At 49.8% G+C, this 27,621-nt stretch overlaps 3 protein-coding genes across 5 annotated transcripts in view; 1 reads left to right on the top strand and 2 right to left on the bottom strand.

The window, feature by feature from the left end:
* MEF2B (myocyte enhancer factor 2B) overlaps positions 1-16,410 on the bottom strand; it is a 68,110-nt gene extending 51,700 nt beyond the window's left edge. For both annotated transcript variants that reach the window (XM_073324626.2, XM_073324631.2), the window contains exon 1: positions 16,333-16,410. The gene's annotated coding sequence lies outside the window, so the exon portion shown is untranslated. The remainder of the gene's footprint in view (positions 1-16,332) is intronic.
* TMEM221 (transmembrane protein 221) lies at positions 157-16,938 on the top strand. The gene is made up of 3 exons (XM_073324632.2): positions 157-704; positions 11,192-11,277; positions 13,448-16,938. Exons 1-3 carry the CDS (start codon positions 418-420, stop codon positions 13,966-13,968), a joined length of 894 nt encoding a protein of 297 aa, XP_073180733.1. The 5' UTR covers positions 157-417; the 3' UTR covers positions 13,969-16,938.
* BORCS8 (BLOC-1 related complex subunit 8) lies at positions 2,149-27,131 on the bottom strand. Of its 2 annotated transcripts, none has more exons than XM_073324634.2 (5): positions 26,850-27,131; positions 23,415-23,527; positions 18,669-18,733; positions 17,507-17,614; positions 2,149-12,482 (listed from the first exon to the last, which is right to left on the bottom strand). In XM_073324634.2, exons 1-5 carry the CDS (start codon positions 27,049-27,051, stop codon positions 12,413-12,415), a joined length of 558 nt encoding a protein of 185 aa, XP_073180735.1. In that variant the 5' UTR covers positions 27,052-27,131; the 3' UTR covers positions 2,149-12,412. The 2 variants fall into 2 exon arrangements, with proteins under 2 accessions (XP_073180735.1, XP_073180734.1); XM_073324633.2 differs by having other exon boundaries at positions 2,149-16,410; positions 26,850-27,126.
* Between the last annotated feature and the right edge of the window lie 490 nt (positions 27,132-27,621).

The following is a 27,621-nucleotide window of genomic DNA, read 5'->3' as shown; positions in this document are numbered from 1 at the left end:
CAGAGAGTTGGAGTGAAATTGAGCAGACGCAAACTGCACACGAGGAGGGGGCAGGCAGCCCTCGCTCCCAGGCTGGAGAAAACGCCTCCTTCGCGCAGGGAGCTTCGCTCCATCGCCAGGAAAGTTTGAAATCCCTAATTAATAGAAACATCACGTGGGCAGAGGTGTGTGCGCGAGAGAGAGACAAGCTCCAGCGCGATTAGCACCGCCGGGCTCCGCGGGCGGGGTGAGACACAGCTCGGCACCGGGGGGGCGAGATCAGCTGCAGCGCGCGTGGAGCTCAGCGCCTCCCGGGACAGCTCCGGGCTCGGCAGCCGCCGCTCCCCGGTCCGCGGCGCGGCTCGGCTCAGGGCGCGCGGGGGGGGAGGAAAGTTTAGCAAAACTTTTTGGGACCCTCTTTTATCTCCCCGCCCCGCGATGCCCTCCGTCTACACCCAGCGCTCCCTGGCCGTGCTCCTGCTCTTCGGCACCCTGGCAGCCCTCATGGCGGTGCTCGCCTCCATCCTCCTCTTCCAGCTCCAGGCGGGCCGAGCCCAGGCCGGCTCCCCCAGCGCCGTCTCGGAGCGGGTGGCGGGGGTGCTGCGGCCGGTCTCGGCCGTGCTGGCCGCCCTGTGCCTGGTGCTCAACCTCAGCTGCCTCCTGCTCTGTCTCCTGCAAAGCTACTTCAGCGCCGAGGTGGGCCGGGGAGACCCGGAGCCGGACAGGTGAGCAGCGGCTGGGCGGGGGAGGATGCGTTTGGCTTGGGCTCATCGCAGGGTCCCCTGGTGCTGGAAGGGGAAAGGGGCGGGGAGCATCTTGGGTCCAGGCCCCCGGGCTCTGTCCCCTGCCAGTCGGGAGGAATTGAACCCCTGGGGCCGGGCATCGTCACCCTCCCGCTGGGGAACTTTGCGTGCGGAGCCCCTGGAGGAGTTGACCTGTTTAAAGGCGCCCAGATTGCCCGGGATAGGTGTGCAGAGGGGAGGGGCAGGAGGACTCCGAGATGCTAAAGACCTTCCTTGGCAAGGGGTAAATGGGAGCTCTCTCCCCTCCGCTCCAGCCTCCTCTGCAGCTTCATGCAACTTCTGCAGGATGCAGAGTCCCCCAAAGAGCCCTTTGAGCTGAGCCCACATCAAAGCCAGTCACTGAACTACACTGCCAGGCCCGGCAGCCTGCCATCTCCCACTTGCCCAGAATCCACCCATGCAATTCCCACTCCCTGTCTTTTTAACAGTGGCCCTGGTCCAGGACTCAGGAGATCTGGGTTCCAACTCCCTGCTCTGACACTGCCAAGTAACTGGATCTTTGCCTCAGTTTCCCCATTTTATAATGGGGATCCCAGCCCTGCCCTGCTTCACAGGAGAGCATACGGATGGGGGCCAGATAAGTTCCTGGATGAGCTACATTGCTTAGCATCATTATTAGCTACCTGACTATGCCAACATTCATCTTGTGAGTGTCTGGTTGTGGATTGTAACCCATTTAATACCATGTGTGTGTATTTGTGCTTAGCAACTTTATTGACTACCTGAGCAAATTTACAGCTGCCTTTATATCTGGTTACATTAACACAGTATTTAACTTCCCCAGCACTTGCATAAATAACCAGGGCCAGATGCTCAGCTGGTGTAAATTAGTGTCGCTCCGTTGACTTCAGTGGAGGGATGCCAACTGAAACCAGCTGAGGATCTGGCTTGTAATATGTAATCCAGTCTTTAGACAGCAATGCTTGCCTGAGAGAGACCACATTGGAGCATCAGCAGAGGGCTAGCGGAGACATTAGCACACCCAATCCCTTGTAGACTGGGGGAGAGGGGCAATACATTAGCTGAGCACTGGCTATTTTAAACTTCTGTAGTGCTTTCCACCTGAGGATCTCAAAGCAGTTTCAGAGGAACAGCCGTGTTAGTCTGTATTCGCAAAAAGAAAAGGAGTACTTGTGGCACCTTAGAGACTAACCAATTTATTTGAGCATGAGCTTTCGTGAGCTACAGCTCACTTCATCAGATGTTTACCGTGGAAACTGCAGCAGACTTTATATACACACAGAAATCATGAAACAATACCTCCTCCCACCCCACTGTCCTGCTGGTAATAGCTTATCTAAAGTGATCAACAGGTGGGACATTTCCAGCACAAATCCAGGTTTTCTCACCCTCCACCCCCCCACACAAATTCACTCTCCTGCTGGTGCTAGCCCATCCAAAGTGACAACTCTTTACATAATCAAGTCGGGCTATTTCCTGCATAGATCAAGGTTTTCTCACATCCCCCCCACCCCCATACACACACAAACTCACTCTCCTGCTGGTAATAGCTCATCTAAACTGACCATTCTCCAGGTTTAAATCCAAGTTAAACCAGAACATCGGGGGGGGGGGGGTAGGAAAAAACAAGAGGAAACAGGCTACCTTGCATAATGACTTAGCCACTCCCAGTCTCTATTTAAGCCTAAATTAATAGTATCCAATTTGCAAATGAATTCCAATTCAGCAGTTTCTCGCTGGAGTCTGGATTTGAAGTTTTTTTGTTTTAAGATAGCGACCTTCATGTCTGTGATTGCGTGACCAGAGAGATTGAAGTGTTCTCCGACTGGTTTATGAATGGTATAATTCTTGACATCTGATTTGTGTCCATTTATTCTTTTACGTAGAGACTGTCCAGTTTGACCAATGTACATGGCAGAGGGGCATTGCTGGCACATGATGGCATATATCACATTGGTGGATGTGCAGGTGAACGAGCCTCTGATAGTGTGGCTGATGTTATTAGGCCCTGTGATGGTGTCCCCTGAATAGATATGTGGGCACAGTTGGCAACGGGCTTTGTTGCAAGGATAAGTTCCTGGGTTAGTGGTTCTGTTGTGTGGTATGTGGTTGTTGGTGAGTATTTGCTTCAGGTTGCGGGGCTGTCTGTAGGCAAGGACTGGCCTGTCTCCCAAGACTTGTGAGAGTGTTGGGTCATCCTTTAGGATAGGTTGTAGATCCTTAATAATGCGTTGGAGGGGTTTTAGTTGGGGGCTGAAGGTGACGGCTAGTGGCGTTCTGTTATTTTCTTTGTTAGGCCTGTCCTGTAGTAGGTAACTTCTGGGAACTCTTCTGGCTCTATCAATCTGTTTCATCAATGAACTGAGGCATCCAAGAGCCTAAATGCTATGAGAGCTGTTTTACAGGAAAACTGAGGTACAGAGATTAAATGGCATGCCCTAAGGTCACAGAGTGAGTCAGTGGCAGAGAACCCAGGAATCCTGATTGCCAGGGGTGGCTGGTAGTCCCAGGCCCATTGACTGCTAGCAGTGGCTCAGCTTAGCTCCTCTTCCATGTTTCTAGCTGCTGTTGCTGGCTCATTTGCAGTGGAGAGCCTGGGCACCTGTAGAAGCAGCTGGACGAGAGGGGAGCCAGCACCCCATGCCCAGCCAGCCCTCAAGGCACCACAGCTTCAAACCTACACTGACACAGAAGATATCTTAGGGTTTATACCCTGCCCTTCCCCTGCCGCCTCTCACACCCACAGCTAACACTGCAATTCATTAGCATCCCAGATACTTAGCAGATTCTATAGTAGGAAGTGCAAAGTCAGAAAAGAAGGCCAGCTGGCCAGATCCTGCATCTGTTTACCCCAGCTGGAGATCTTGCCCAAAATTCTGTTCTTATTTGCAGTGTTTATAAGTCATCCCACCCCCCATTTTTTAGGAATTGGCAAGCTGGATTCTCTTGATTGGTGTCTGGGTGTTTTTAAAGGCAACCTGCACAGGAATACGACTAAAGACCCCCAAATCATTAACCCAGAGACACGTGTCGACTTAATAATTGCCAGCACATTTACATCTGCAAAAACATTTCTGAACACTGCCTCTTTCCTTCGCCTGCCAGGAACCCTGCCTGGGTTCACTGCGTCACCTGCATGGTTGATGCAGGGCTGGTTTTGGCCAAACACATACACCTCACCTTGGCTGGGACGTAAAAAGAGAAAGCGATTTGCAAATATTTGGTTTGAAAATTTATCGACGTCTGCATGTATAGGTCCCTCGGTGTAACTAACTCCACGGACTTCAGTGGATTCACACTAGGGATCAATTGGACTACAGCTGAGTGAAATTCAGAATTTCCATCCTGCAGGAAATTCCAATATTTCAACATTTTGTTTTCATCCTACATCGAGACAAAATGTTACACATCTAAATTTTTCGTGGAACAAAGAATTTCAAAAAAGGTCAATTTGGAAATGACGAAACATGTTGTTTTGGCCTTTCCAATCAAAATGAAACTGACATTTCTCGAATCAAAATATTTTGTTGTGGATTGTTACACCAATCTGAAAAGCTTCACTGAAGTCTGTTGAACGTTAAACTTCATTTCCTTGTGGGGGCACATTGCCTCATGGGAGTTGTAGTTCAAAAGCCACATGACCCTGTTCTGCCTTGTGGTTAGTCTCTAAGGTGCCACAAGTACTCCTTTTCTTTTTGTGAATACAGAGTAACACGGCTGTTACTCTGAAACTTGTGGGCCAGGCTCCCTTGGTAGATTACATCTCCCAGCCTGTGTCTCCAGCCGCATCACTTGTGGTGGACCATACCGCTGAGTTGGAGGGAAAACTGCATTGCATCATGGAATATGTAGTTGGACCAGGGAGTCCAGCCCATAGCAAACAATGGGACCCAAATTACAACTCCCATATGACAAACTGCATAATAGGGAAATACAGTTTAATGTTGAACTAATGAAAAACTAAACGTTTTGGGTCAGTTCAACAATCCAAAAATATTTCAGTTTGGGTCCATCCAATTCAAACCAAAACTTAATTTGACTTTCCCAGCAGAAAATTGAACCACTTCTGCAAAACTAAAATTGTCCTGTTGAAAAGTCTGATTTTGTGGAAACCACATTTTCCATTGGAAAAAACATTGATGGCAAAATTCCTGACCATCTGTAAATTTGACCCAGCACCTAATACTGAGTTCAGTTCTTAAAAGTTTTATTTATTTTCAAAGCTCTGCAATTCACCTGTGAAATCCCCCATTAAAACTGAAACAGGTCAATCAGCTAATTAGATAGCTAAATGCAAGGTCATACATCTAGGTGTGAAGAATGCAAGTCACACTTCCAGGATTGGGGGCTGTATTTTGAAAAGCAATGATTCATTAAGGGATTTAGGGGTCATTGCAAGCTCATGTTCAGTTAGTTATTTGCCATATGGTGGCTAGGAGAGCAAGTACAATCCTAGAACGTCTATGCATTAAAACACTGAGTGGATGTAGGCAGATGTTCTTACCCTTGGGTACGGCATTGGCGAGAGTGGTTCTGGTGTCCAGTCTTTAGGGAGAAAGTTGGTAAGTTGGAAAGGTTCAGAAAAGAGCTACAAGAACAATACAAGGTCTGGAAAACCTGCCTCACAGAGAGAGACCAAAGACGCCCAGTTTACTTAGTTTAACGGAGAGGCGGTTGAGGTGACTTGATCAGAATCTGTAATGGGAAGATTTCTGATAGCAGAAGGGACTTGACTTTAGCAAAGGCAGAACAAGATCCAATGGCTAGATGCTGAAGCTAGATAACTTCAGACTAGGAATAAGGTGCCCAATTTGTACAGTGCGGGTAATCTTAGAAACATAAATGTTGGGCTGGAAGGGGCCTCGAGAGATCATCACGTCCAGCCCCCTGCACTGAGGCAGGACCAAGGAACCCTAGGCCATCCCTGAAAAGTGTTTGTCCAACCTGTTCTAAAAAAATCTCAGATTACAGGGATTCCACAATCTCCCTTGGAAGCCTGTTTCAGAGTTTAACTACCCTCATAACTAGAAAGTTTGTCCTAATATCTAACCTAAATCTCCCTTGCTGCAAAGTAAGCCCATTATTTCTTATCCTACCTTCACTAAACTATTGAAACAGCTTCCCTACACCTCCAGGTATCGGGGAGTCTCCATGACTTGGGGACTGGCTGTCTTTATAAAAGAGATGCTCTAGCTCAACCAGAAGTTATGGGCCTGATGCAAAAAAGAGAGTGATGAGTGAAATTCTCTGGCCTGTGCTGTCAGAAGGCCAGACTCGATGATCCCAGCAGTCCCTTCTGGCTTTTAAAAATCTATTAATCACACCAGAATGATCCTGAAGTAATTCGATCCTTGCTTACAGGGATGGAATGTCACTAATGGATAGAGGAGATGGAGACTCAGGACTCCTGGGTTCTACTCTCAGCTCTGCCACTCTCTGGCTGTGTGACCCTGGGCAAGTCACGTCCCCTTTCTAGGCCTCATCTCGGAGAGCTAAAGCAGTGGTCTCCAAACTTTTTGGCTCGTGCACCCCCAGGGTGAAGACCAGTAGACCTGCAGGAGATGCGCCGCCGACGGAAGACTGGAAGACTTGCCGCAGATGCACCGCCGGAGGGGAACACCAGCCATGGATGTGCAGAGCTGCCGCCGAACTGAAAAAATGGCGGAGTGCTGTCCGGCAGCATTCCTGCTGCCACGCACCCCCTGGGGTGCGCGCAGCCCAGTTTGGAGACCACTGAGCTAAAGACCCCTGTCACCTTCCTCCCACACAAGTGGCAAGGTTCAGTTAATCCATGTTTGTGAAGACCCTTGGATGCTCCAGAAGAAGCATGTCTTTATTGTAGGGCTTCTAGTCAAGCTTACAGCCTAGTGCAAACTGCTCCCATTAAAACCAAAGTGAGAGACAGATGGTTGTAGAAGAGGGGCTGGCTGGGTAATGGGAACACAGCACTGGCTGACAGGACGAGTTTGTACCTAGTGTGCTGGTGGGAGAAGGAAGCAGGGCTAAACATGGCTGCTCATGTCCTGGGCACAGTACTCAAGAGCCTTTGGGTCTCAGCAGAGCAGGTGCCTCGCCACCATTTGGCTGGTTTGCTGCAGTCACAGGCCATTCTGTGACATAGGCTGCCTGTTGCCCCACTCTGCCCGCAGGTGTTGCCGTTTGAACCCTGCTGGGGTGACGGGGGTTCTCCTATCCCTCACCAGCTCCAGTCCCAATTGCTCCTGTTTCTGTTCCTTGTTAAGCTCTGAGCTTGCCAGCCATAGCTCTCTGCCATGTTTCTGCGTAGGGGAGACCGAGTGCAACCGCTTGGGAAGGGCTGGGAGGAGAGCCCTAGCTAACTACAGGTGCATCTTACACAGGGTTAAGCATCTAAAGGCAAGGCCTCAGACAATGGAAACAGGGCACTCACCTGATCCCACATCCCCAAGGGGCAGAATAATCCTCTTCGGCTGCAGACAGTGGCCTCGCTGTGAGGGGAAATGAAACAGACCCAAGCTGCAGCGGCCCATCTGAGCTCAGCAAACTGGGATACAGGACTCCTGGGTTCTATTTTCAGCCCTGCCACTGAATCACCTTGTGACCCTGAAGCAAGCTACTTCTCCTCTTTGTGCCTCAGTTTCCCGTTTGTAGAACAGGGACAGTAACTATCTGTCTCAGTGGGATGAGAGACTTAATTAACTGATGTGATTAAGAAGCTCGAAATTAAAAGAGCTAAGGAAATTCAGAGGCTGTTTCTGTGACCCGTCTAGCTGGACTCAGCCTGCTTCTAACACCAGAATACAGAAAGGTTCTGGATTTCCCTGTATAAAAGTTGAGAATGTCCCAGGTTCTTTTAATTGTCAGTAATTTATTCTGAGCCCACGAGGGCAAAAGAACAGCTTGGGGGGCAGCAGAGAGCGGCTCTGACGATGCCATTCAGCAAAGGGCTTCCCACCTAAGGGACAGCTGGAGCCAGTGCACCAGAGGTGGTGACCTGGGATTTAGATCCATCCTCCAATCCAATCCCAGTGCTTGGGCCATGCACCTTGCTGCCACTGGGCCAGGCTCCAGGAAAGCCCCCCACAACCAATTTGGCTTAAATAGTTTGTCCTAAATTAGCTTCGCACCCCCCACCCCACCACAGTTCTTAAGCAAGGTGAGAGGCTGTTATTTCTTCACCCTGCTGCTCAGGGCATGGGCGTCTCGAGAGCTGAGTGGCCTGGAGGGCTGAGAGAAGGCAGTGTGGTTAGAACAGAGGCCTTGGAATCAGGACTCCTGGGTCCTGTTCTCTCTGCCACTCTTGCTGGGTGATCCTGAGCAAGGCACATCACTTCTCTGTGCCTCAGTCTCCCCATCTGTAATGTGGGGGTTATACCCCTACTTGGGGAGGGGGGGCGGTAGGGTTGTGACACTCAAATAATGTTTGTTTGCAAATTGCTTTGAGATCCTAGAATGGAAAATACTGTTAGTCTAAAAAATGCCAGCCTGTGAAGGGTTAATTCTCACAGCCCCTTCTCCCCCATTGATATGCAATTAGCTATTGTCTCCCCATGTTGGAACTTGTGTTTTCATCCTGCCCATCTCCATCTCTGCGGGACAGCCCTATCCCCCGAGGGGAGCAGGGAGCTGGGGCTCCGGTTTCATTAGGGGATCTGCTCACGTAGCAGGAGGCTTTCCCACGTTGGGCCTGTCACGCTGAATTACTGCTCCAGTTTCCAGCTCTGCGCTCAATAGCCCCAGCCTGCTCTAAACAAAGGCTGTTCCTCCCCCCTGCTAATCTCCCAAATCATGTAATTAATAAAACAAAGTGGCTTCTCTTCCCCAACAATGAACGAGGAGCAGGAGCCCTTCCAAGTTCTATTAACAGCTCCTGACTGCAAACTCCCAGCACTAGGCAGACCCAGACATCCCAGGAGTTCAGCACAGAACAGACCCTGTGGCCTCCATCTCCTCCACCTTGTAACATCCCAGCCAGGGGAAGGGCCGTTCCCTACGGGGGCAGTTCTAGGGACAGCATTTGGAGGCTTTCCCCCATTGCCTTTTTCATGCCTGCAAACCCTAGGTAGCCAGATTCTGCAGAAAAGCATTGTGCAATTTTGGTCACGCTGGCCAGAGCATCGTTGGTGTTGCCTATGAGGTGGCTGGTCCTCAAGTGGACTTATCACTGCTTTCATCAGCTGGTGGCTAGAGAACTGAGTTAAAGTCCCTTGTCTCTCACTTGTTCCTTATGCAGTTACTCCAGAGGCAAGCAGAGCTGTTACTCTCCTGCTTTCTCAGATTGGGGGGGTCTAGAGGACTCCTACACACACACCATAGGTTGACCAGCCCTTCTGAACCAGCAGGGCTGAGTGCCAGAGATCAAACTCTCCTGGGTAGTTTTTCCCAGCACCTGATCTCACTGACCCTCCCAAGTCCTTGCCAAAGAGGGAAGTGATGGAGGGAGAAGGCGAGGTAAGACACTTGCTCACTTCAGAACAAAGACCCAGACTCATTCCCGGCTGAAGGCAATCCAGTGGTTCTTGCATGTCACGAGTTGTTAGGTCTCAAGTCAATTCCCAATGGACAGATGTCCACATTACAAAGATAACCACCACTATCAGCACTAACTGGCCCCTTTGCCACCAATTTTTGAGGCCAAGGACTGCTGGACCTAGGAGACTGAGGTGCCCTTCAACCCCTGGGGCAGTTACTCAGTGTCAAAGCCACCGCACGCATTGCCAAGGAGGGTGTGTGTGCGTGTATTGCTCAGAACAGATACAGAGCGCCACTCCCCAGGGGTTGCCAACCCATCCCGCTCAGCAATGTGAAAACCGCTCCCTGTGTCAGTCATTCCAACATCACAATCCGCCACCTGTCTCTCCGGGATGAGCTACACAATCCTTTCCTTGTCTCCTACAGAGACAGTTGTGCTGGAGCATCTTTCAATCACAACCTTTAACCATGCTTAAGCCTACAGCACTTTGTGTCCTTTTCCCATTGTCACCTCCTTTCATGACTATGTTCTGCTCTCACAATTAACAAGAGGCTGACGTGCGGGCTTCCTTCGGTGATGATGGCCCATGAAGTGCCATAAGAGGAGTGCTGAGGTTCTGTAGGTCACCTCAGCTGTAATGAAGGGAACAAACAATCTCAAGCAGCTTTCGCAGGGTGGACAAGAACAGCTATTGAGTGCATGCTCACTAACGTCTAATAGCAGGGCTCCTGGCAAGTCTCAAGGGAGTCTGTGCGCCCACAGAAACCATCCAGTGTCACAATTGGAATAAGCTGAATCTATCAAGTGGAAGGGCTCAGATACTACCGTGAGGAGCATGGAATACGTGCCTGGATAGGAGCTGGCCTTTGATGTTTTATGCACCGTTCAGAAAGAAGGTCACCCCCCTTCCAAAATGTGAATCTAAATTAACACAGCTCGTTAAGCAAAGCAATTCAGCACCGAGAATGAAAATGCAACCTGGCTTTGCTTAGTTCACTGCAACAGCACTTCACCCTTTCATGCTCTTTTAAAGGGCGATAGACTTATGGACTAACGCATCATCTTGTTTCTTTGCTCTTCATTTCTTGCAATAGTCTTTAAGAAGTGTTGAAATATTTCTTTCTCCCACCAGCTTCTGCCTTCTTTTCCATCTTGCAGCCTCTTTAGGTTTATCTCCCTCCCTGCAGAAATGCTGAGCAAATACGGCTCTTGCTTTGTTTGCTTCTGTTATGTAGTTGCATCATCCGTGTTTGGAAAGGTGGTGAATGTGGGCTCCCTCTGCTGGCTGGCTGAACCTCAAGCTCATTCATCAACTGTGGGTTGTCTGTCTTTGGTTTTCATTTCTCAGCCAACAAATCAGTGGGTGGGGGGACCGAAAGGAAAGATATTGAAATGAAGACAGCCTTGCCCCTCATCGCAGTAGAACTGCCCAGGCAATCCTCTCCTCTCCAAGCTCCACAGCAGATCTGGGCTTAGTTACATGGCTCCCCCTGCACGTGACACTTCCAGCAACATCAGTGTTCTGTGCCGCAGAGACCAGAGGAGATGGCCCCATGCACATGGCTGAGAGGAGAATTCGGCTCCCTAGGAGGCAAGTTTAGGGCTTAAAATGCATCACAGCATCTCTGAGACGCTCTAGAACCCGCAGCCAATGCACTTTTCACCCCAAGTCCAGATTTTTGGACTGAGGTGCTTTACAGCATGTAGAAACCACTAGCCTGGGCCATCGAACTAGATCCAAACCCCAGCCTCTTAGATTTATTTGAATATTGGAGCCTTGGTATAGAAGCTCTGCACTGCTTTATATAGCCTCAGAGAATATAAGATCTTAGGGTCACTAGGGGACAGAGTCAATCCCCTTGCAGGTGCAGGAAAGGCCTCTGGTAGAGCTGTTTCTGATCAGATTAAAATGATACTGCACTGGGATAAAGGCAGTGGGCATCACTAGATACTGCTCTAGTTTACCACTGAAGTGTTTCTCTCTCCTGTTTTGCAGAGCTGACTGGTTCCTGTTGGACAGCCGGATGATTCGGCACCTTGCCATTGGCTTGTTCTGCTGCGGTGTTTCCGTCTATTTAGCAGGCAAGCATTTTCATTTCTCTGCAAACGCTGGGATCTCATTCCGCCGGGAGGGAGGGCTCGGCCCCACACAGAACTCACGCATTTCATCGAGAATGCTCTGGCACCTGCCTCCCCCCGGTGCTTTGGAGGTTGCTGAAAACCTATTTATAGGTCAGGCTGCCAGGATCGCTTGCTTCCCAGCTGGCGTCCCCAGGTTCCTGAGTCCAGGTTTATTCCTGCAGTGGTGGGACCGGAATCCTGTTTGCAGCCTGGCTGCAGTGTAACTTCTAGACAGCCCTTCAGCCAACAGACCCTGAGCATGACACCGGGCAGGGCTGTGCCCAAGGAAGGATGGTGCAGCAGTGCTGTGCCAGGACTAGGGCCAGCTGGCTTCAATTCCCTGCTATGCCGGAGGCTCCCTGCGAGACCTTGGGCTAGTCACTTAGGCCAGATCAGTGAGCTCAAGGGGGATTAGGTGCCTAACTACATTTGAGGATCTGGGTTTTCATCTCTCTGGGTCCCAGTTCCTATCTGTAGACCAGGGATAAGAGCCCTCTCATGGCTCATGGGAGGCTGGGAAGTGCTCAGATCTTACACTAAGAGGGGCCACAGCCAGACCTGCTGTGCAATCATGGCCAAGACACTTAGCTTCTCTCTGCCTCAGTTTCTCCCTTTGAAGAGGCCATAACACTGAGAAAGGAGCAGAAGGCAGCTGTGGTGTTTTGGGATTCGGGGGAGCAGGGGGAAAGGGGGACAATAGCAAGTAGTTTTAAAAGACTTTGTGACCTGGTTTTTGAGATACTGTAATGCTTCTGCCATTTGTCTTATGAGGGAGAGGCTGGACACCCCCCACCAATACCCCCATGATGCCCCTCCACGGTGCTGGCTTTCTCCCGGAGATTGGTGGGGAGAGCACACCTCCGTTCTCCCTGGAGCCTGTGACAGGTGTGGCTGTGACAGGCAAGTCCCCAAACCCAGCCCCTGGCTTTACACAAACAGGGCCATTAGTCAATGAGCTAGGGGGATCTAGAACATCACCTAGAGCCACAACATCTGCCCAAGGAGATCCCAGTCCTCCACTGGGCCTTTACACACCACTCCTGGCTAATCGCTTGTGGCTTTGGCTTCAGAAGCTTTTAAAAGGAGTAGGCAGCTCTCATCCCTGCATGTCCCCAAAGACAAGGCGTGTGGGCAGCGTCCTCTCTTGGCACCCAGGCCATCCAGTGCTGCAAGAAAATAGCAGAGAGCTCACTAGCAAGTGTCATGACTGACGAGCACCTTGGAGGCTCAATGTGGCACAGCCAGGACTCCCCCCATGTGATAGCACTGTGGATAACCCCTCTCGCTGCCTCTAGGAGCAAAGGAATTGCCAGGCTGGATCAGCCCAAGGTCCAGCTAACCTAGGTTCCCGTCTCCAACTGTGGCCGCTGCCAGCTGCCTCAAGGGAAAGTGTAAGAGTGCTGTTGGGGTGGGATAACCCGGACCCAGGGAAAGTCCCTTTCTGCCCCTATCTGTATCTCTGATGAGCTGGATGCCAGGCTTCAGGGGCCAGGCTGCGGCTCTGTTAATGGAGCCCTTTCAGGAGTGGGGCATTCAGACACTATATTTTTCTTTTTTTAAGATTTCAAAATAAAAAATTTAATCCAACTATTTAACAGGCAGTGTGGGCATGGCCAGGCGCCAGCTGCTGGTAAAGAGTGAGCAGAAGAGCAGCACAGAGGAAAAGCAAACACCAAGAACAGGCGGGCAGAGCACACAGGGATTAGTCACCGGTTAAGCCTCAGGAACGTGCCGGGTACTGTGCATGCCTCAATGAGGGGGGATTTCCAAAGCACCCAGCTAAACAGGACTCAAGTTCCTAACTCACTTAGATCCAGATCCACAAGGGAGCTAGGTGCCTAAATACCTTTGAGGACTGGGAACTTGGGCGCCTTTGAAAATACCCCCTCCCCACCCAGAAATGGGCCCTGTGGGTAAGTGAAGTCCAGAATCGGGCTCATGAGGCAGTCGCAGAGTGAAGGAAACTGCTTTCGCTCAGATTGAGATGGGACGTTCAATCAAAACGGGACATCTCTCCCGAAGAGCTCGGCACTTGCTCAGCCACAAGAGGTGGGCTTGGCCCAGGACTTGTTTCCCTTGTGTGTCAGACTACTGGCCTTCTTATTTCTGCCTTGCTCTCCTTCCCCTCCAGCTCTCTCCATCTACATGCTGCTGCTGTTTGAAATCGAGACCGGCATAACCAGTGCCTGCATCCTGTCCTCCGGGATCATTGTCCTGCTGATCACGGTGACGCACGCCCTCATCAGGGCCTCCCAAGCCTCACGGCGCAGCCAGTCTGAGCTCTGCCGCACCCTCTACGAAAACGACTCTGCCCGGCGCAGTGACACCCCGGCCAGTGACCTCAACAACAGCAAGAACATGGCTGCAGCCCGCCCGCGGCCAGAGATCCACCGAGAGTTCTCCTACCCACCATACATAGAGCAGAAGCCCCACCTTGCCTCATCAGCCAGAGGCAGCTTCACCTTGCCAGGAAGCCATAGGCCCCTGTCTGAGAAAGATTGCTGCAACCTTCCCCGGACACACAGGACGCTGTCGGCAGAGCCAGGCCTGCTGCAGGTGCAGGGCAAGCCCTGGAACAGCGTCACCCAGGAGATGAGGAATATTTTGTCGCGGAAGCCAGGAGCCTCCGGGAAGGATTCAACTTTGGTGTGAAGGCTGGAGTGGGGAAGTCTCATCCCAATGCTGCCAAGATCTGCATCTCCCTTTAGCCTTTCACATGGGCCACTCCCCGCTCCGTCCCCACCTGAACAGCTAAGATACCTGCCCAGGAACTCGACAAGACATTGGGCGAGGGGAAATCTACTGTCCCACCCAAATAAAAGGGACTTGGCGTCCCTCCTGTCCGGACTGCACTGAGATGGAGGGGCTTGAGAGGGGTGCAGAGTTTTAAAATTATATCTTACTCCTCCTGAAGTCTGGAGGATTATATCAGAGCTCCTTCCCAGCTGGGCTGGGGTTGCCGTTAACCAGCCTAATGATTGTAGTGGGCAATTAGAGTTGAAAGGTGGCTCCGTAAAAACTACAGCCTGCTGCATTCTGTCTCTTGCATCGCCCTCCTGTGAGTAAAGCTCCTACCCTGGCAACTCGGGTGATGCAGGAGACAGAACAGGGCCCATGACAGCTCTGCAGGACAGAGAGGTACCAAAGTGCAGGAAAGGGAGTGGGGGTGAGCGGTAGCGTCACTTGTCTAATTAGAGCTGCACTTCAAAGTCCCCATCACCCCTTTCCTCCCAGGTCGGCCTGAGCTGGGAGGGGCAGACAGGAACTGGCTCAGTAAGGCAGAATGGCATTAGCTGCATGTTGTGTGAGAGAAAAGAGGGCAAAAAAACAGCCAGTATCAGCCATAGGAGAGTGGCCATCCTGTGTGCTGCCTTCTCCCACAGCCCAGCTCCCCTCTGTACCCCAAGCTTTTTGTCCTTGCTGGTCCCTCTCCAGCCTGCTCCTGTTGTTCCTTTGCTAGCACTACGGGGGTTTAGACAGTTCATATGGCAGACTCACCACCCAACGCAGCTGCTGTATGTTATGGTGAAGCAGAGATTGCTATTCCACTCAGAGAGGAAAAACCAGCCACTGATGGGAGGGGTAGAAGAAGACGCAGCTGGAGAGTTAGACTGAGGGAGAGGAGGTTGGAAGGTGGGCGTGAGAGAGCAGGGCCCGCTGCTCACTGACCTGGCCTTGCCCAAGGTTCCTTACTGTCTCCAGGACTGGGCACAGACACAACTCAGTCAACAAGATCACTTCCTGTGGCAAAACCTTTGCTCCAGCATGAACAGCTGTGTCTGAATGCAGGCAGCTGCTGTTTGCCAGAAACATGGCCCTGCACATAAACAACAGCCTTTGTGTTCACTTTTCCTTGTTCTTTAATTGCCTACAAAGGACATATGCAAGGGAACAAGATCTTTGTTCACTTGGCCCTACTGCTGGTTTCCCCACTGAAAAGGATAATCCTGGTGACAAATGCAGTGGGGGTTGCCAGGAGATTGGTGGTTACACAGACAGGGCTAGGATTGACAGAGCTGGAGCAAGTGAAACAAGAGCCCTGTTTGGTGCAACTGCGTGACTAGTACAAGAGAGAGAGAAATGCACAATAAAAAATAAAAATACAACAGATGGTGCTGGTTACCGTGAGACCCACCCAGTTCTTTAAACGGAGTCTGATTCACCATTGTGTGACTTTCACTGTTATAACTCCATTGATTTCCAAGTGTTTCATACCAGGAGTCCTAGCACAATGACCTGGCAATAAGTAAAATCAGGGTTTTTTTAAAGCCATGTTTCCTGCCCTGCCAGCTGCAAGGTTCATTCCAGGTTGCCCAAAGCAGCAGCGCAATTTATTTATTCTGACTCCTGGTCTCATTATTTGGGTGCTAGCTTTAGGACAGCAATGGGTGTAGCCTTGCAAGGAGCGAGTGGAGACAGAGGCCACATTTCTGGATTAACAAACCTTGTGCATCACGCTATTAAAACACAGCTGTGTTCCTGAGCACACAGCGATGGCTAAAATACAGAGTTTATCTCTTTGAAGTGGGGTGTGATTGTTTGGGGTCATTCACCACTCTCAGGAAATGCCAGGCTAAAACCTTTTTTCTGATCTCAAACCCCCTTATGCCCCTTTCTTCCCAGCCCTGGAAAAATGACCTGCTTGTTAAATTCCTTTCCACTGAAAAGAAACATGGAGTTGTCGGCGCCAATGAAAAAACAAAACTTAAGCAACACCCCTTTCCAACTGCCAAGCTGTGTGCAGGCCTTTTTCCCATCCCACTTCTTTATGGTGTCTAAAGAAGGTCTTTGGGGTGCCTAACTACCTTTGAGGATCTGGGACGTGTGCATTCCAAAATTAACCACCACTTCCCACTGACGTAGGAAGGACTACATCTAGCCAATATCATTGCCCTTTGCTGCAGTGCCTTTCAGTTTGAAGGGGAATAGTCTTCTAAGAAACCTCACACAGACCGGCCAGAAAGTTTAAGGGTGGAAGATTTCTCACCCTTCCAGCTGGCCAAAGAGATCACTGACCTGGGCTGGATGAAAAAGGCCAGTCTGGTCTGAAATCAGGAACTGGCTGGTGGATTCGGGGCTTGCAGGGCAGCAGCGCTGTAAGAAAACAATCACATCCACCAGGAGATAAGGACAGCAGTATACATGGGAGCGTGCAGCACCAGGGCTTCCTCATCTACAGCCTTTGAGTCTGGAGCCCTCCATCTGCAATGTAGGGGCAAGTGTGGCTCATGGAATTCTAACTGTAGCCATTGGACATGCCCATCTTTAATACAGGGGGGTAGCCAATGGAGGCTACATGGCCCCCATACCTGCCTCCTGGGATGTCAAGACCCACAGTCTCTGTGGCCTCACTTCTAACTGCTGTTGGAATTTGCTCCACTGTGTGTAAATTAGGCATGGCCCCAGGAAAGTTGGAAACATGGCAAAATACAAGAGGTCGTAGCCACAAACATCTAGCACAGAAAGTCACTTGGCACAGAACCGGGCATTCTGCATGCTTTAGCCATGTGCTTGCAACAGAAAATTCAAAGCTGTTAGGTATATGGAGCAGCATTTGTGAGTTTCACTTCCACAAAGCCCCTGACACTCATGCCATTAAGGCTCTTGGGGCGATGGACTGAACATACTAGACTCAGCCCATCTACTGGCAGATGCTGGAGTAGCTTTCCTTTTGCTGCAAACAGCAAAATGCATCCTCCAGCTACACTGACTAGTGGCAAATCCCATCCACAGACAGAGCCCCGCAAACAACCTAATGAACAGTATCCCATCCGGGTGGGGACCCTGCTTGGCCATACACTCCTTTCTTCAGCGCTAAAACATTCATTTATTATTATGGCCCTCACCATGCTACAAATATATTTAACACTGCACAAAAATGCTACATATTAGCCAAAGAGCCCCCCCCCGACTCCCTTCTTTAAATGTATGGAAATAAGTTATTTTGCAGGAAACATGTTGTAAACAAGAGGGTTTTCTTCCTAAAGTAAAGTGAACCGGAGTTTCACTGCAAGGCAAGGAGCTTATTCTTTTAAATAATAGCACAGAGTCACATTACGGGTGTAACTGCTTGGCTTGTCTGTAGTTTGCAGAGTTACAGCTAGTGAAGCCTTCAGCAGTCACAGAACAGTCATTCCTATAAAGCGGTAGGGCAGTTATCAGAATTCAGGGTGTCAGACTCCCGAGCTACCTGCGGCCCTGAGCAGAATTCAGCTGATCCTTCACAGTGATGGCATGCTTGAGCAGCCTGTCGATGCTCTCGAAATACACGCTGCTGTCCATCATGTTCTTTATGGCGCTGAAACAGACCAGGTGGAACAGGGGATGCAGTTAATACCTTTGAGAGCTTCACGGGTTTAGAATATACATGCACGCCAGTGAGGGGATGGCTAAGAAGGAGTTACAGCTACATATGGAATTTTGCATCTTCAAACACTACCTAAGGGGTGGATTTCTTGGGAGAGACTGGCAGGTTTGTATTGCCCTCAACAAAGGGTGCATCAGACTCAATGAAAAGAACGAGACCTAACAGTAACATTTCAGAGAGCTGTGCCTGCTGTCAGCGTTCCGCAGGCCTGACTCTCTGCTGAGATGGGGCCACTTAGTGCCAGCTGTGGGCTCAGTTCATCACTGCCCTGCACCTACACCAGTGCCAAGCGAGTGCAAACTGCCACCATTCTGATTTCTGCTGCTTGACACTTACTTTGCAGTGGTGTGAATGGCTCGGCTGGGAAGGATGAACTGGGTCTTGTGCTGGTGGAATGGGCGGGCAGGAAGCTCTTACAGAATCTTGTGTGTGAGAGCAGCCAAGCAACACCCATAAACGGAAGGGTTTGGGATTGATTGGGTTTTAAATCAGAGGCCAAAATGTCCAAGTCAAAGTGCCTAGAGTGAATCCATAATAAGGCTCCTAAACACAAGTGGCTGGATTACTCCCATTACACCAGGAAGAGTTGAGGGAGCTCAGCCTTTCTGGAAGGCAGGCCCCCTTTATCGAAGGACCCATGTGTGCAGGTGCCTGGCTTTGACCTGCCGGGTTTGAAAATAGGAGTTAACGTTTAGTTCTTAAAATATTTCCCCTTCCCCCAAAGCAACTGACCCCCAAAATAACCAACACAGCTTCTCATCACTAGCCATCAGGAGCAGGGAAAACCTTGGGCACGACACAGTGAGCTGAACGGTGCTTTCAATGGGAGTGAAAACACACCTGTACTGTGAAATCACCAGGATGGGGGTGGAGAACGAACTGAGCCTCCTCACCAGCTCCTTTGATTTACCATAGGTTTGAAAAAGGAAGGGCTGCTGCCCCAGAGAAGTGCAAACTTCAAAGCTCTCCCAGCACCCTGCTGTACCTGCAGGCATACTCCACGGTATAGATGGCTCCTTGACTCTGCTCCTCCCAGCTCTGCATGTCAGCCTGAAAGGCAGATCACAGGGAACACAGAATGAAACTTCTTGTCAGGAAAAGTGAAGGTGCCCCTATGTACTAGACAGACATACAACCCACATCACACACACAGCTAGCACCAATGCAGCCCATTCACCGACACACTACATAAGCATAGGGAACACCTGAAGAAAAGGCCACCTGTGGTCTAGCAGGGAGACATTGCAGTTCAGTGGTTAGAGTAGCAGGTTGGCAGTTCTGCTCCTGGCTGTCTTACTGACACGCTGAGTGATCTTGGGCAAGTCATTTTACCTCTCTAGGCCTCAGTTTCCCTATATGTAAAATGCTGTTTTCCTTCCTTTGTAAAGCGCTATAGCGCTGGTAAGATCACATATCATGGCTTGACTGGAAATGCACTACTCAGACAATGATAAATACCACACATAGGTCTTAAATTCTGTGTAACATTTAATTCACTGCCATCCACTGCAACATCCGACAGCCAGATGTCGCCTTCCTTGTAGGTTCCCATGTCCCCCTGTCTCACACAGCCTTGAGGTCTCATTGTTTATAGCTGGGAACTGACAGGAGGCAGGCTGAATTCAAAGCTGAGGTTACGGTACACGTTGTGCACATTAAGAAAATGAATCCCACATCACTTCAACCTTTGCCCTCTGCTGCTTTTTGCTGGGAATCACATTCTGAGTCCCTCTCCCATTTTACAGGTTAGCATCGCTGCTGGGGCTTTTTCTGAGAGCTATACTCAGACTAAGAGTGCACTGGTTTTGTTTTTAAAAGGAGCTGCTGCCTGGAGCTAAATACTTTGCACAATCTGGCAAAATTTCTCTTGGCTGTGAATGCGTCCATGACACAGCTGAGAGTCAAGGTGAGGCAGATGAACCAACGAGCTGCTAAAGCGAATGCTACCGATCATCTGGAAGTTCCAAAGCATTCCACGCAGGTGGCATGTCCATTCCAGCTGGTGCGGCTACCATCCGAGCTGACCCAGTCCCCATCAACTCCAACCCAGAGCCCCAAGAGAAAAGCAGACAATCAGCGTCTTTCACAATTCAGGAATCTCACAGGAACTGCTCTGGTGAACATTTTTACAGCCTGCTTGCAAACAGACTTTTCCATCCTCCAGTCTGCTAAGAAATCCCAGTGCGCTCGGAGCCAGAGCATAAGTAAAGACTTATACTATTAATAATAATAATGCACATTCCTATAGTTCCTTTCATCTCAAGGGCTCAGTAAGTGCTACACATACTATGCATAGGATCACTTCATGCAAATCTGATAAGCAGCAACTCTGGTGTGGGACGTAACAGCACACAGCAACACTATGGAACAGCTAAGAACAGAAAGTGAAAAAAGCAAAGCACAATGAAAAGACAGATGAATTTAGTGAGGGGGGAAGATAGGAATTATCCATGCTTAAATTTGGCCAGAACTTGTAGGCTTAATAGGTAAAATTTACAGAACTAGCTAAGTCATTTAGACACCATTGAAAATTTTACCCAGCAACCTCTTGTCTTTGCAAAAAGTGCCAGGGGATCGTTAATGATCACTAGTGGTCACAATGGCTCTTACCCCAAACCGGCAGCACCGTGTTGCTTAGCACCATTCTGGTACACAGGCTCACTATGGACTCTAAGGGAAAAGTACCCCAGTATATGAATCCCCAACACGGGGAGAAGGCAAAGCTCCAAACCCCTTTGACACTTCTAGCCTATCAGCAGATACAGTAAAGCAAAATCAAGCTAAGCACTTATTTCTGTTCAGAACCTTTCCCCCCAGACTCACAACACAGCAGGAGGGTTTACCATACCCTCTGGGGCTCTGGAATCTGCCGGCTAAAATGCCCCAGAGTCTGTTCAAAGATGTTACTGATTCCAGAAAAGCCAGTGGTCTTACAGGACTGCAGGTGACCTCCCTGAATGATCTATGGCTAGCAAACCTGGAAGATTTTCAGTGCAAGTACTAACCAGGCTCCACACTGCTCTGCTTAGCTCTGCTCTAGTTACTTGTGAAGCCAACAGAGTAAGAGTAAAAGGTGACAGAGCTGGGCTGGGCTGACACAGTGGCTGAGGTAGAGGGTTAGGGGGATGAACAGAGGAAATTACAAAGCTACAACCCTCCAGAGAGCGGCTTTGCTTTGGCCCCAACATCCCCTAGCACTAGTAGGTTTCCAAGGTTGCCTTGTATCTGAGGCCAGGCCACGTCTGTTCCTAGCATTCTCACTACTTCCTGGGGCTTTCATGTTCTTAATTAGGAAAAAGAGCCTTTCCGACGTGCTCCTGTCTTTTTAATCTTTTCACAACGTCCTCTCTCAGAATTCCCAGGACATCTCCTTGCGTGGGGTTTAACAGCTAAAGCCAGCTAATGATATGCGATAGCACTAATGATGAATTGTGGTCGCTCAGCAGTAAATTAACGAGGAGTTCTACACCCCTGAAAGATCAGGGGAAATCCAAAAAGGCGGCTTTGTGCAGCACAAGAGCAGAGCTTAGCAATGCAGCTCAGACACAGCGAGGCACCCTGGGCCCTGCATCTTGCTGTATCTTATCAGCGAGGTGTTAAGTCTGCCTGGAGAGCTTGAGATGGATGAAGGTTTAAGCTTATTTTTAATCAAATCACTGAAAGTCACAGAGGTGACCTTCTCCCTGCACCAACCTTTCCTCCTAAATCACCCCCAACAGTTTATTCCTATTTAAACTCTCTGGGAATCTCTAAGGCCATATCTCCAGAGAACCATATGACCTGGAACTAGACGAGACCTATTAAATCCCATCTATACTGGCCAGCAGAGGACAAAGAAGAGCAATCTGACATTCATCTGCTGCCTTCACAGAGGTACTAGGTAAATTATTTTCCTCCCTTTTCAGGCAAAAGTCACTCCTGAGTCAGGACTGGTGGCCAACGCAGGAGAGGGATCAAGCAGAGCATCAAGGCCTCAATTCCTGCTTGTGAATACTTATAGCTGTGACACTAGCATGGGCAGAAATAGGGACAAGGCCCTCTGGGTCACTGAAATCTGGCTAGATGAGAGTCTTCTTTCTGTGGGAGGAAAGTGAAAAAAGACAGCTATCTTGGCTAAAAATAGGAGGGACGGCAAGTAGCTACAAACGTGAACTCAAGCAACCTCCAGAAAGGTCACTCAGTTTTGAGGATAATCATGAAGACAACCCCAGCTAGCTGAGGAAGTCAGTAAATTAAAGATTGAGAAGGCTCCCCTCAACGCCCCCCGCTCCCACTGCCTAACAACATTCTGTGTGTCTCGAGCATTCACCCTGCTGTCTTTTCCAGTAGGGTTTCAGTGCCCCCCTACCTTTTTTGGCACAAACTGTTCAATGCTGGCACCCAAGCTCTTCCCTCTGCATGGCTTGTCATACAATCTGCTCAGTTTTCTTTTGTTCAGGACACACTCCCTGAAATTGGGCCTATTCTGATTAAATCAAGGTGAGTGACAACTCGGGAATTGTATTACAAACATGTCCCGCACACCCTGGTGATGTGACCAGATCAATGTTGCACTACACATATGTACATATCTCTATATACCTCTGCACACAGAAACATACATAAATAGTTAATAAATAAGTGAATAATAAAGTGCCACAATCCGGGTTAATTTGGAAACTAAGGTTGTAAAGCAAAGGTGAGAAATGAGGACTGACAGTGCATTAGCATACACATGGAGCAGTAATCTATTCACGAGACATCACTCCTAATGAATCATGACTGGCAGAAAAGGGAGAAGGACACCAGGGCTAGCATTAAAGTGTCAGCACTCCGTGCTTTGGAGGAAAGGGGAAGCGCAGCTGTGGGCTGCGATTCATTAGTGTCCTTTGCCTCTGGTGGGCTCTTTTTACTTGTTTCTCTCCCCATATTTTATGCAGGAAATAAAAACACCTTGCAGCACAGCCAGGGGAAATGAGATTTAAGATCTCCCCTCTCTCCAAACAAGGCAGGTAGCTCATTTTATTTTGTCTCCATGTATGGAATGGAGGGGCTGTCACCCAGTGGTTAGAGCCAAGGGATGGCAGTCAGATTCCTGGGTTCTTCTCTTGGCTCTGCTACTGTCTCAGGGCGTGAACTTGGAAAGGCATGTCACCTCTCCTAGATTCAAGCTGACGCGGGGGAAACACATCGCTCCTAGACAACCCCCAGCCTTCACTGGTCCAGGAAGTAAGGAATCGAAACCCAACACAGTACTCTAGGCTCCCCCCTGGCAGTGCAAAATGCAGTCATTAGAGGGCCAAGGGGTTCTGGTCACTTTGGGTCTACTACTGCCAGCAACTATCTGAAGCAGCTTATTATGTTACACGACTTTGCCCTTCTGAGGATCCTTTCATCCGAAGTTCTCAAAGTGCTGTACAAACATTAATTAGATAAGTCTCACAGAAGCCCTGGAAGTCCAGTCATACCATCTCAATTTTACAGATGTGGAAACTGAGGCACGGAGCAGCAAAGCGACTCTCCCAAGCCACAGAACAATTCAGTAGCAGATCTGATAGAACCCAGGAGCTCTGGCTCCCAACCCCTTTCCTCTAACCATTACACCGTACTCCCATCTTGACTTGATTATCCTGTTCTCTCCCACCTCACAGAGTCAGGAAAAAATGGCCAGGGGTGCTAGTGTCATGGGAAGAAAGGCAGCTTGCACCCTGTTCCTGCCAGCCCTGGACTCCTGACCCAGACTGGCTCTCACCTTGTGCTGGGCGAGTTCCGGAAGTGAGCGCCTGACATGCTCCTGCAGCCGGTACAGTGCCACAGACGGCTCGTTGGCCAGGATGTACATGCTCTCCGTGAATTTGTCTGTAACTAAAATAAGCAAAACAGCTGCATTATTTAAAATGGGAATAAAACGGGGAGAAGGCAGAGCTCCAAACCCCTTTGACACTTCTAGCCTATCAGCAGATACTTTAACGCAAAATCAAACAAAGCACTTATTTCTGTTCAGAACCTTTCCCCCCAGACTCACAGCACAGCAGCAGGGTTTACCATACCCTCTGGGGCTCTGGAATCTGCTGGCTCTTCCAGGTTTGCTAGCCACAGATCATTCAGGGAGGTCACCGGCAGTCCTGTAAGACCACTGGCTTTTCTGGGATCAGTAACATCTTTGAACAGATTCTGGGGCATTTTAGCCAAACCAGCAGATTAGCAGAGCCTTAAATTAATCTTAAAGGGGAAAGTTAGCTCTGGTTCCTGTGTGGAGTGCCCAAGCAGCCTGGGAGCAAATCGGGGTACTGACATCACAGAAATCTAGACTGACCTCGGGTTTGAGCTTCCCTTCCGGCTGCTCACCCAGTTCCATGCATCATGCTTCTTACATCTCAACAGCCCCCATGGGGATCCTAACGGAGTATGCCATGAACACACAGTAGCATGCAGTCAGTGTGACAAACCCATTGTATGGACATGGCTCTGGACCACAGACTGCCCTGCCAGAAAAAGCCCTAGACAGCTAGGGCACAATGGCTTTAAAACCCAGCAAACTGCTTTGAGGCAGGAGGTAAACAAATTCCCTTCCAGCCCAGCTGATGTCTCCATGACCAGCTTTTAAAGCCACTGAATGCTGTTTCTTGAAAGTGCTGCATTACTTTCAAGCTCTCAATCCTGAAGGCTGTGCGTCACACCCACCACCTCTGTGATCTCCCCCATCCTTCTCCCAATCCTCCTCTCCTTCCATTCCTAGCATTGCACTATCTTTCTCACCACCCCCTGTGCTTGGGGCAAACTGACACCACTCTCTTCCTCATAATAGCACAATACCTTTAGGAAACCTTCCCCTATGGATATCCCCACAATGTTCTTTAGAGAGGCAGTACGGTCTAGTGAGTAGGGCACTGGACCAGGGCACAGGAGACCTGAAGTCTATTCCCAGCTCTTGACCTACTGTGGGACCCTGGGAAAGTCACATCCCCTCTCTGCATCCACCCCTTTCCCTTCTCACCCTGAATCTGTCTCTTTCTGGAGCACGCTCTCACTATGTGTTTGTACAGCATCTGGCACAATGGGGCCCTGGTCTTGGCGCTAAACACGACCGCAATACAAATAATTGACAACACCTTTCTTGTGATTTAAAAGGTTTTATTTATGAGCACAGACAGTGTGCCTGACTCCATACACAAAGGGGAGACGTGAACCCTGCCTTCTGGCTCACAAGCTCCATATCCTGTGAATTAGATTGCAAGCTTTTGCGGGGAAGAGAGTGCCTCCTCTTTGGGGGTTTGCAATGCCCCATATCCACCTACAGCCCCTTATAAATCATAGCTATCTGAAACAGAAAGATCAGAGAGGGTTTTCAGGAGTAACCTTTCAATAGTGGATGTAGATTTTTTATTTTATTTTTTTTTTAATCACAGCAAAAGTAAGTAGTGGGTATTTTTTGCCATATTTAAATACACTGGTTTATGGCTCAACTAGTCCTGAGCCCACGCATAGCGTGAGCTGGCTGATCTTTTGGAACTGAATACATTTTTAAAAAAAAAAACAAGTTCCTTTTAAGGCAAATAGCTTTGCTTCCCCTGCTCTCAGCTTTTGTTTCATTTGTAAGTGTTCAGTTATTGCAGTGTTTTCTGTTAGCCAACTTTCCAAACTGCTTGAATACAGATGTAGATAAATTCTAAGCTTTGCAAAACACGTTGTAGCCACGTGCCAACTACACGTTCCAAAAAGGACACAGACACCCACTACTCATCTGACGTGCAGATATGAGGCCATGTTTGTGTTGGGACTCACACAATGTGCTATGGCAAGGAGGGGAGAGAAAGAGGAAGTAGCATCTATGTGACTGTTATTAAGCACAGATGAACAGACCCTTGGATGGTAGGGCACTGGAATGTGAGATTCAAAAGGGGATTGGACAGTTGTCTGGACAGCAAGAATATCCACGGTTATAATAGTTAATGCTAATAAAAATTTTGGAAGAGATATTAAACCTCAAGCCTCCGATTTAAGCCAATTTCTAATTATTAGAAATCAAGATAAGATATAAGGCAGGCCCGCATCTGCTACTGGGAGGTTCTTATATCTTTCTCTGAAGCATCAGACACTGGCCACTGTCACAGACAGGATACTGAACTAGATGGATGCTGGGTCTGATCCAGTCTGGCATTTCCTATGAAATCCCTTTTACTTCCAGACTCACACGTTTGGGGATCTCTGTGGCAAGACGCTTTTACAGACACATTCAATCTCTGGCCTAGAGCTTTTGTTGCACATCCTGCCGCTTCATTTCAGCTGCCTTTGTATATTTCCAAATGCCCACAAAACACCAAAGCCCAGAAGTGTTACTTGTTCAGGCCTTGTCAACACTGGGGTTTTAGTCACCAGTGCAAACCAACAACATAGACATGGTTTATACCAGTGCAAAAAAAGTTGCACTAGTGCATCTTATCCCAATTTCCAGGTGTCTGCTTCAAACTGGGCTGCAGCAACATAAGTCATATCTGCACTGGTGCAGCTAAATCAGTAGCTAAATCAAAAAACCCCAGGGAGATTCTTTTAACCAAATCCTTCCTCTTGTTTTAATTCACATGCAAAGGCTCTGCCTGCTAACCACAGACCTGCAGCAAGTCAGACAGCCATGGATTTAATACACTGCAAGAGGTCAAGGCAGTCTACTGAAATAAAAAGTCAAAACAAACATTTTAAAATGTATCTTTTAAAAAAAAAAAGCTCTTTAAATGAGCCACAGGAGCAGTCTGTGGAACTCCTCGCTGCAGGAAGGTCAGCTTAGGACGGGTCAAAAAAAATCAAGATTTATCTGGAGAAGAGACACAAAGTAGCCGTGGTCGGGGGGCAGTTAGGCTATAACTGTCAGCCCCGCACCACCCACCCACGGGGGCCACACAGAAACCCTACAAGTGCACGAACCACGGGGCTGACCTGCGGCTCCATAACTGCCCTGCCCCAATACGGAGAAGGCCCTATGGCCACCCAGGAGGGCAAGCTGGGGCCCTATACCCCCCTAGGGGGCTGCCCTGGGGCTCTGGAAATACCCTCCCCCATCCCACCTATGGGAGGCCCTACAAGGGCCTCACCCCCCCCCCCCATCGCCGGGCATTTCCTGGGGCCCTCTGACCCGCCCCGTGCCCCGCCCATCACGGCCCCCGCCGGAAGCCGTGGCGCCGCCATTTACCTTTTTTCACCTTGAGCTGCATCTCGGTCTCCTCCATCGCGGGCGGGGGGTAGCAGACGCCGAAGCCAGCCCGGAACCCCAGCCAGGGGCAACTTCCGGCTCCGCGGTGCAGCGCTCGAAACGGCCCCTCCGGAACCCGCGCGGCGCCGCGGAGGTTCCGCCTCTTCTCTTGCTCCCTCGCCCGCCCCTGTGTACTGCACATTCCCTAGGCCGCTACCATCTGGGGCCAGTGAGCGACGCCTTCCCTGTGGGACCCTCCCCTCCCAGCTGTGTGGCCCCATAGGGTGTGACTTCCCCACCCCAGCAACCCCCAGCTGCCAGCCCTGCTTCTGTCTGCCAGCCCCAAGAGGTAGGGGTTTTCTGTGGCAGGCATAATGGGACAGTGTCTCTGCCCCCGAATGCGCTAGAATTAAATGTGCAGGGTTATCACGACGGCTGTTGTAAATTCTGCCCCTGCTTACCCCTTGGGGGCCCCCACCTGGAAGGAACGCAGATGCTGGGGCAAGCCCACAGCGTTTCCAGGTCCCCTGATTTCATCCGGAGCCTCCTAGTGCTGCTAATGCCAAGTGGTCGGAACTCATGAGTCACGTTCCAAAAAAATCACGAGATTGGTGCAACGGTGCCCTCAGAGCATGACCCCCTTCCCCATTGCCATGGACCAGGGCCAAGTGGAAAGGCCCAGGCTGCTACCCCTGGTGATAATAGTATGGGGGTGGAGGGGTTCTTCCCATCGCCCCTGCCCCTACCACTGTCCCCCTTGTATGCGGGGACT

Source organism: Lepidochelys kempii, chromosome 25, assembly GCF_965140285.1.
Source record: "Lepidochelys kempii isolate rLepKem1 chromosome 25, rLepKem1.hap1, whole genome shotgun sequence".
Classification (NCBI taxonomy): Eukaryota; Metazoa; Chordata; order Testudines; family Cheloniidae; genus Lepidochelys; species Lepidochelys kempii.
Note: the sequence above shows the minus strand (reverse complement) of the source record. Positions and strands in the feature narration are given on the sequence as shown.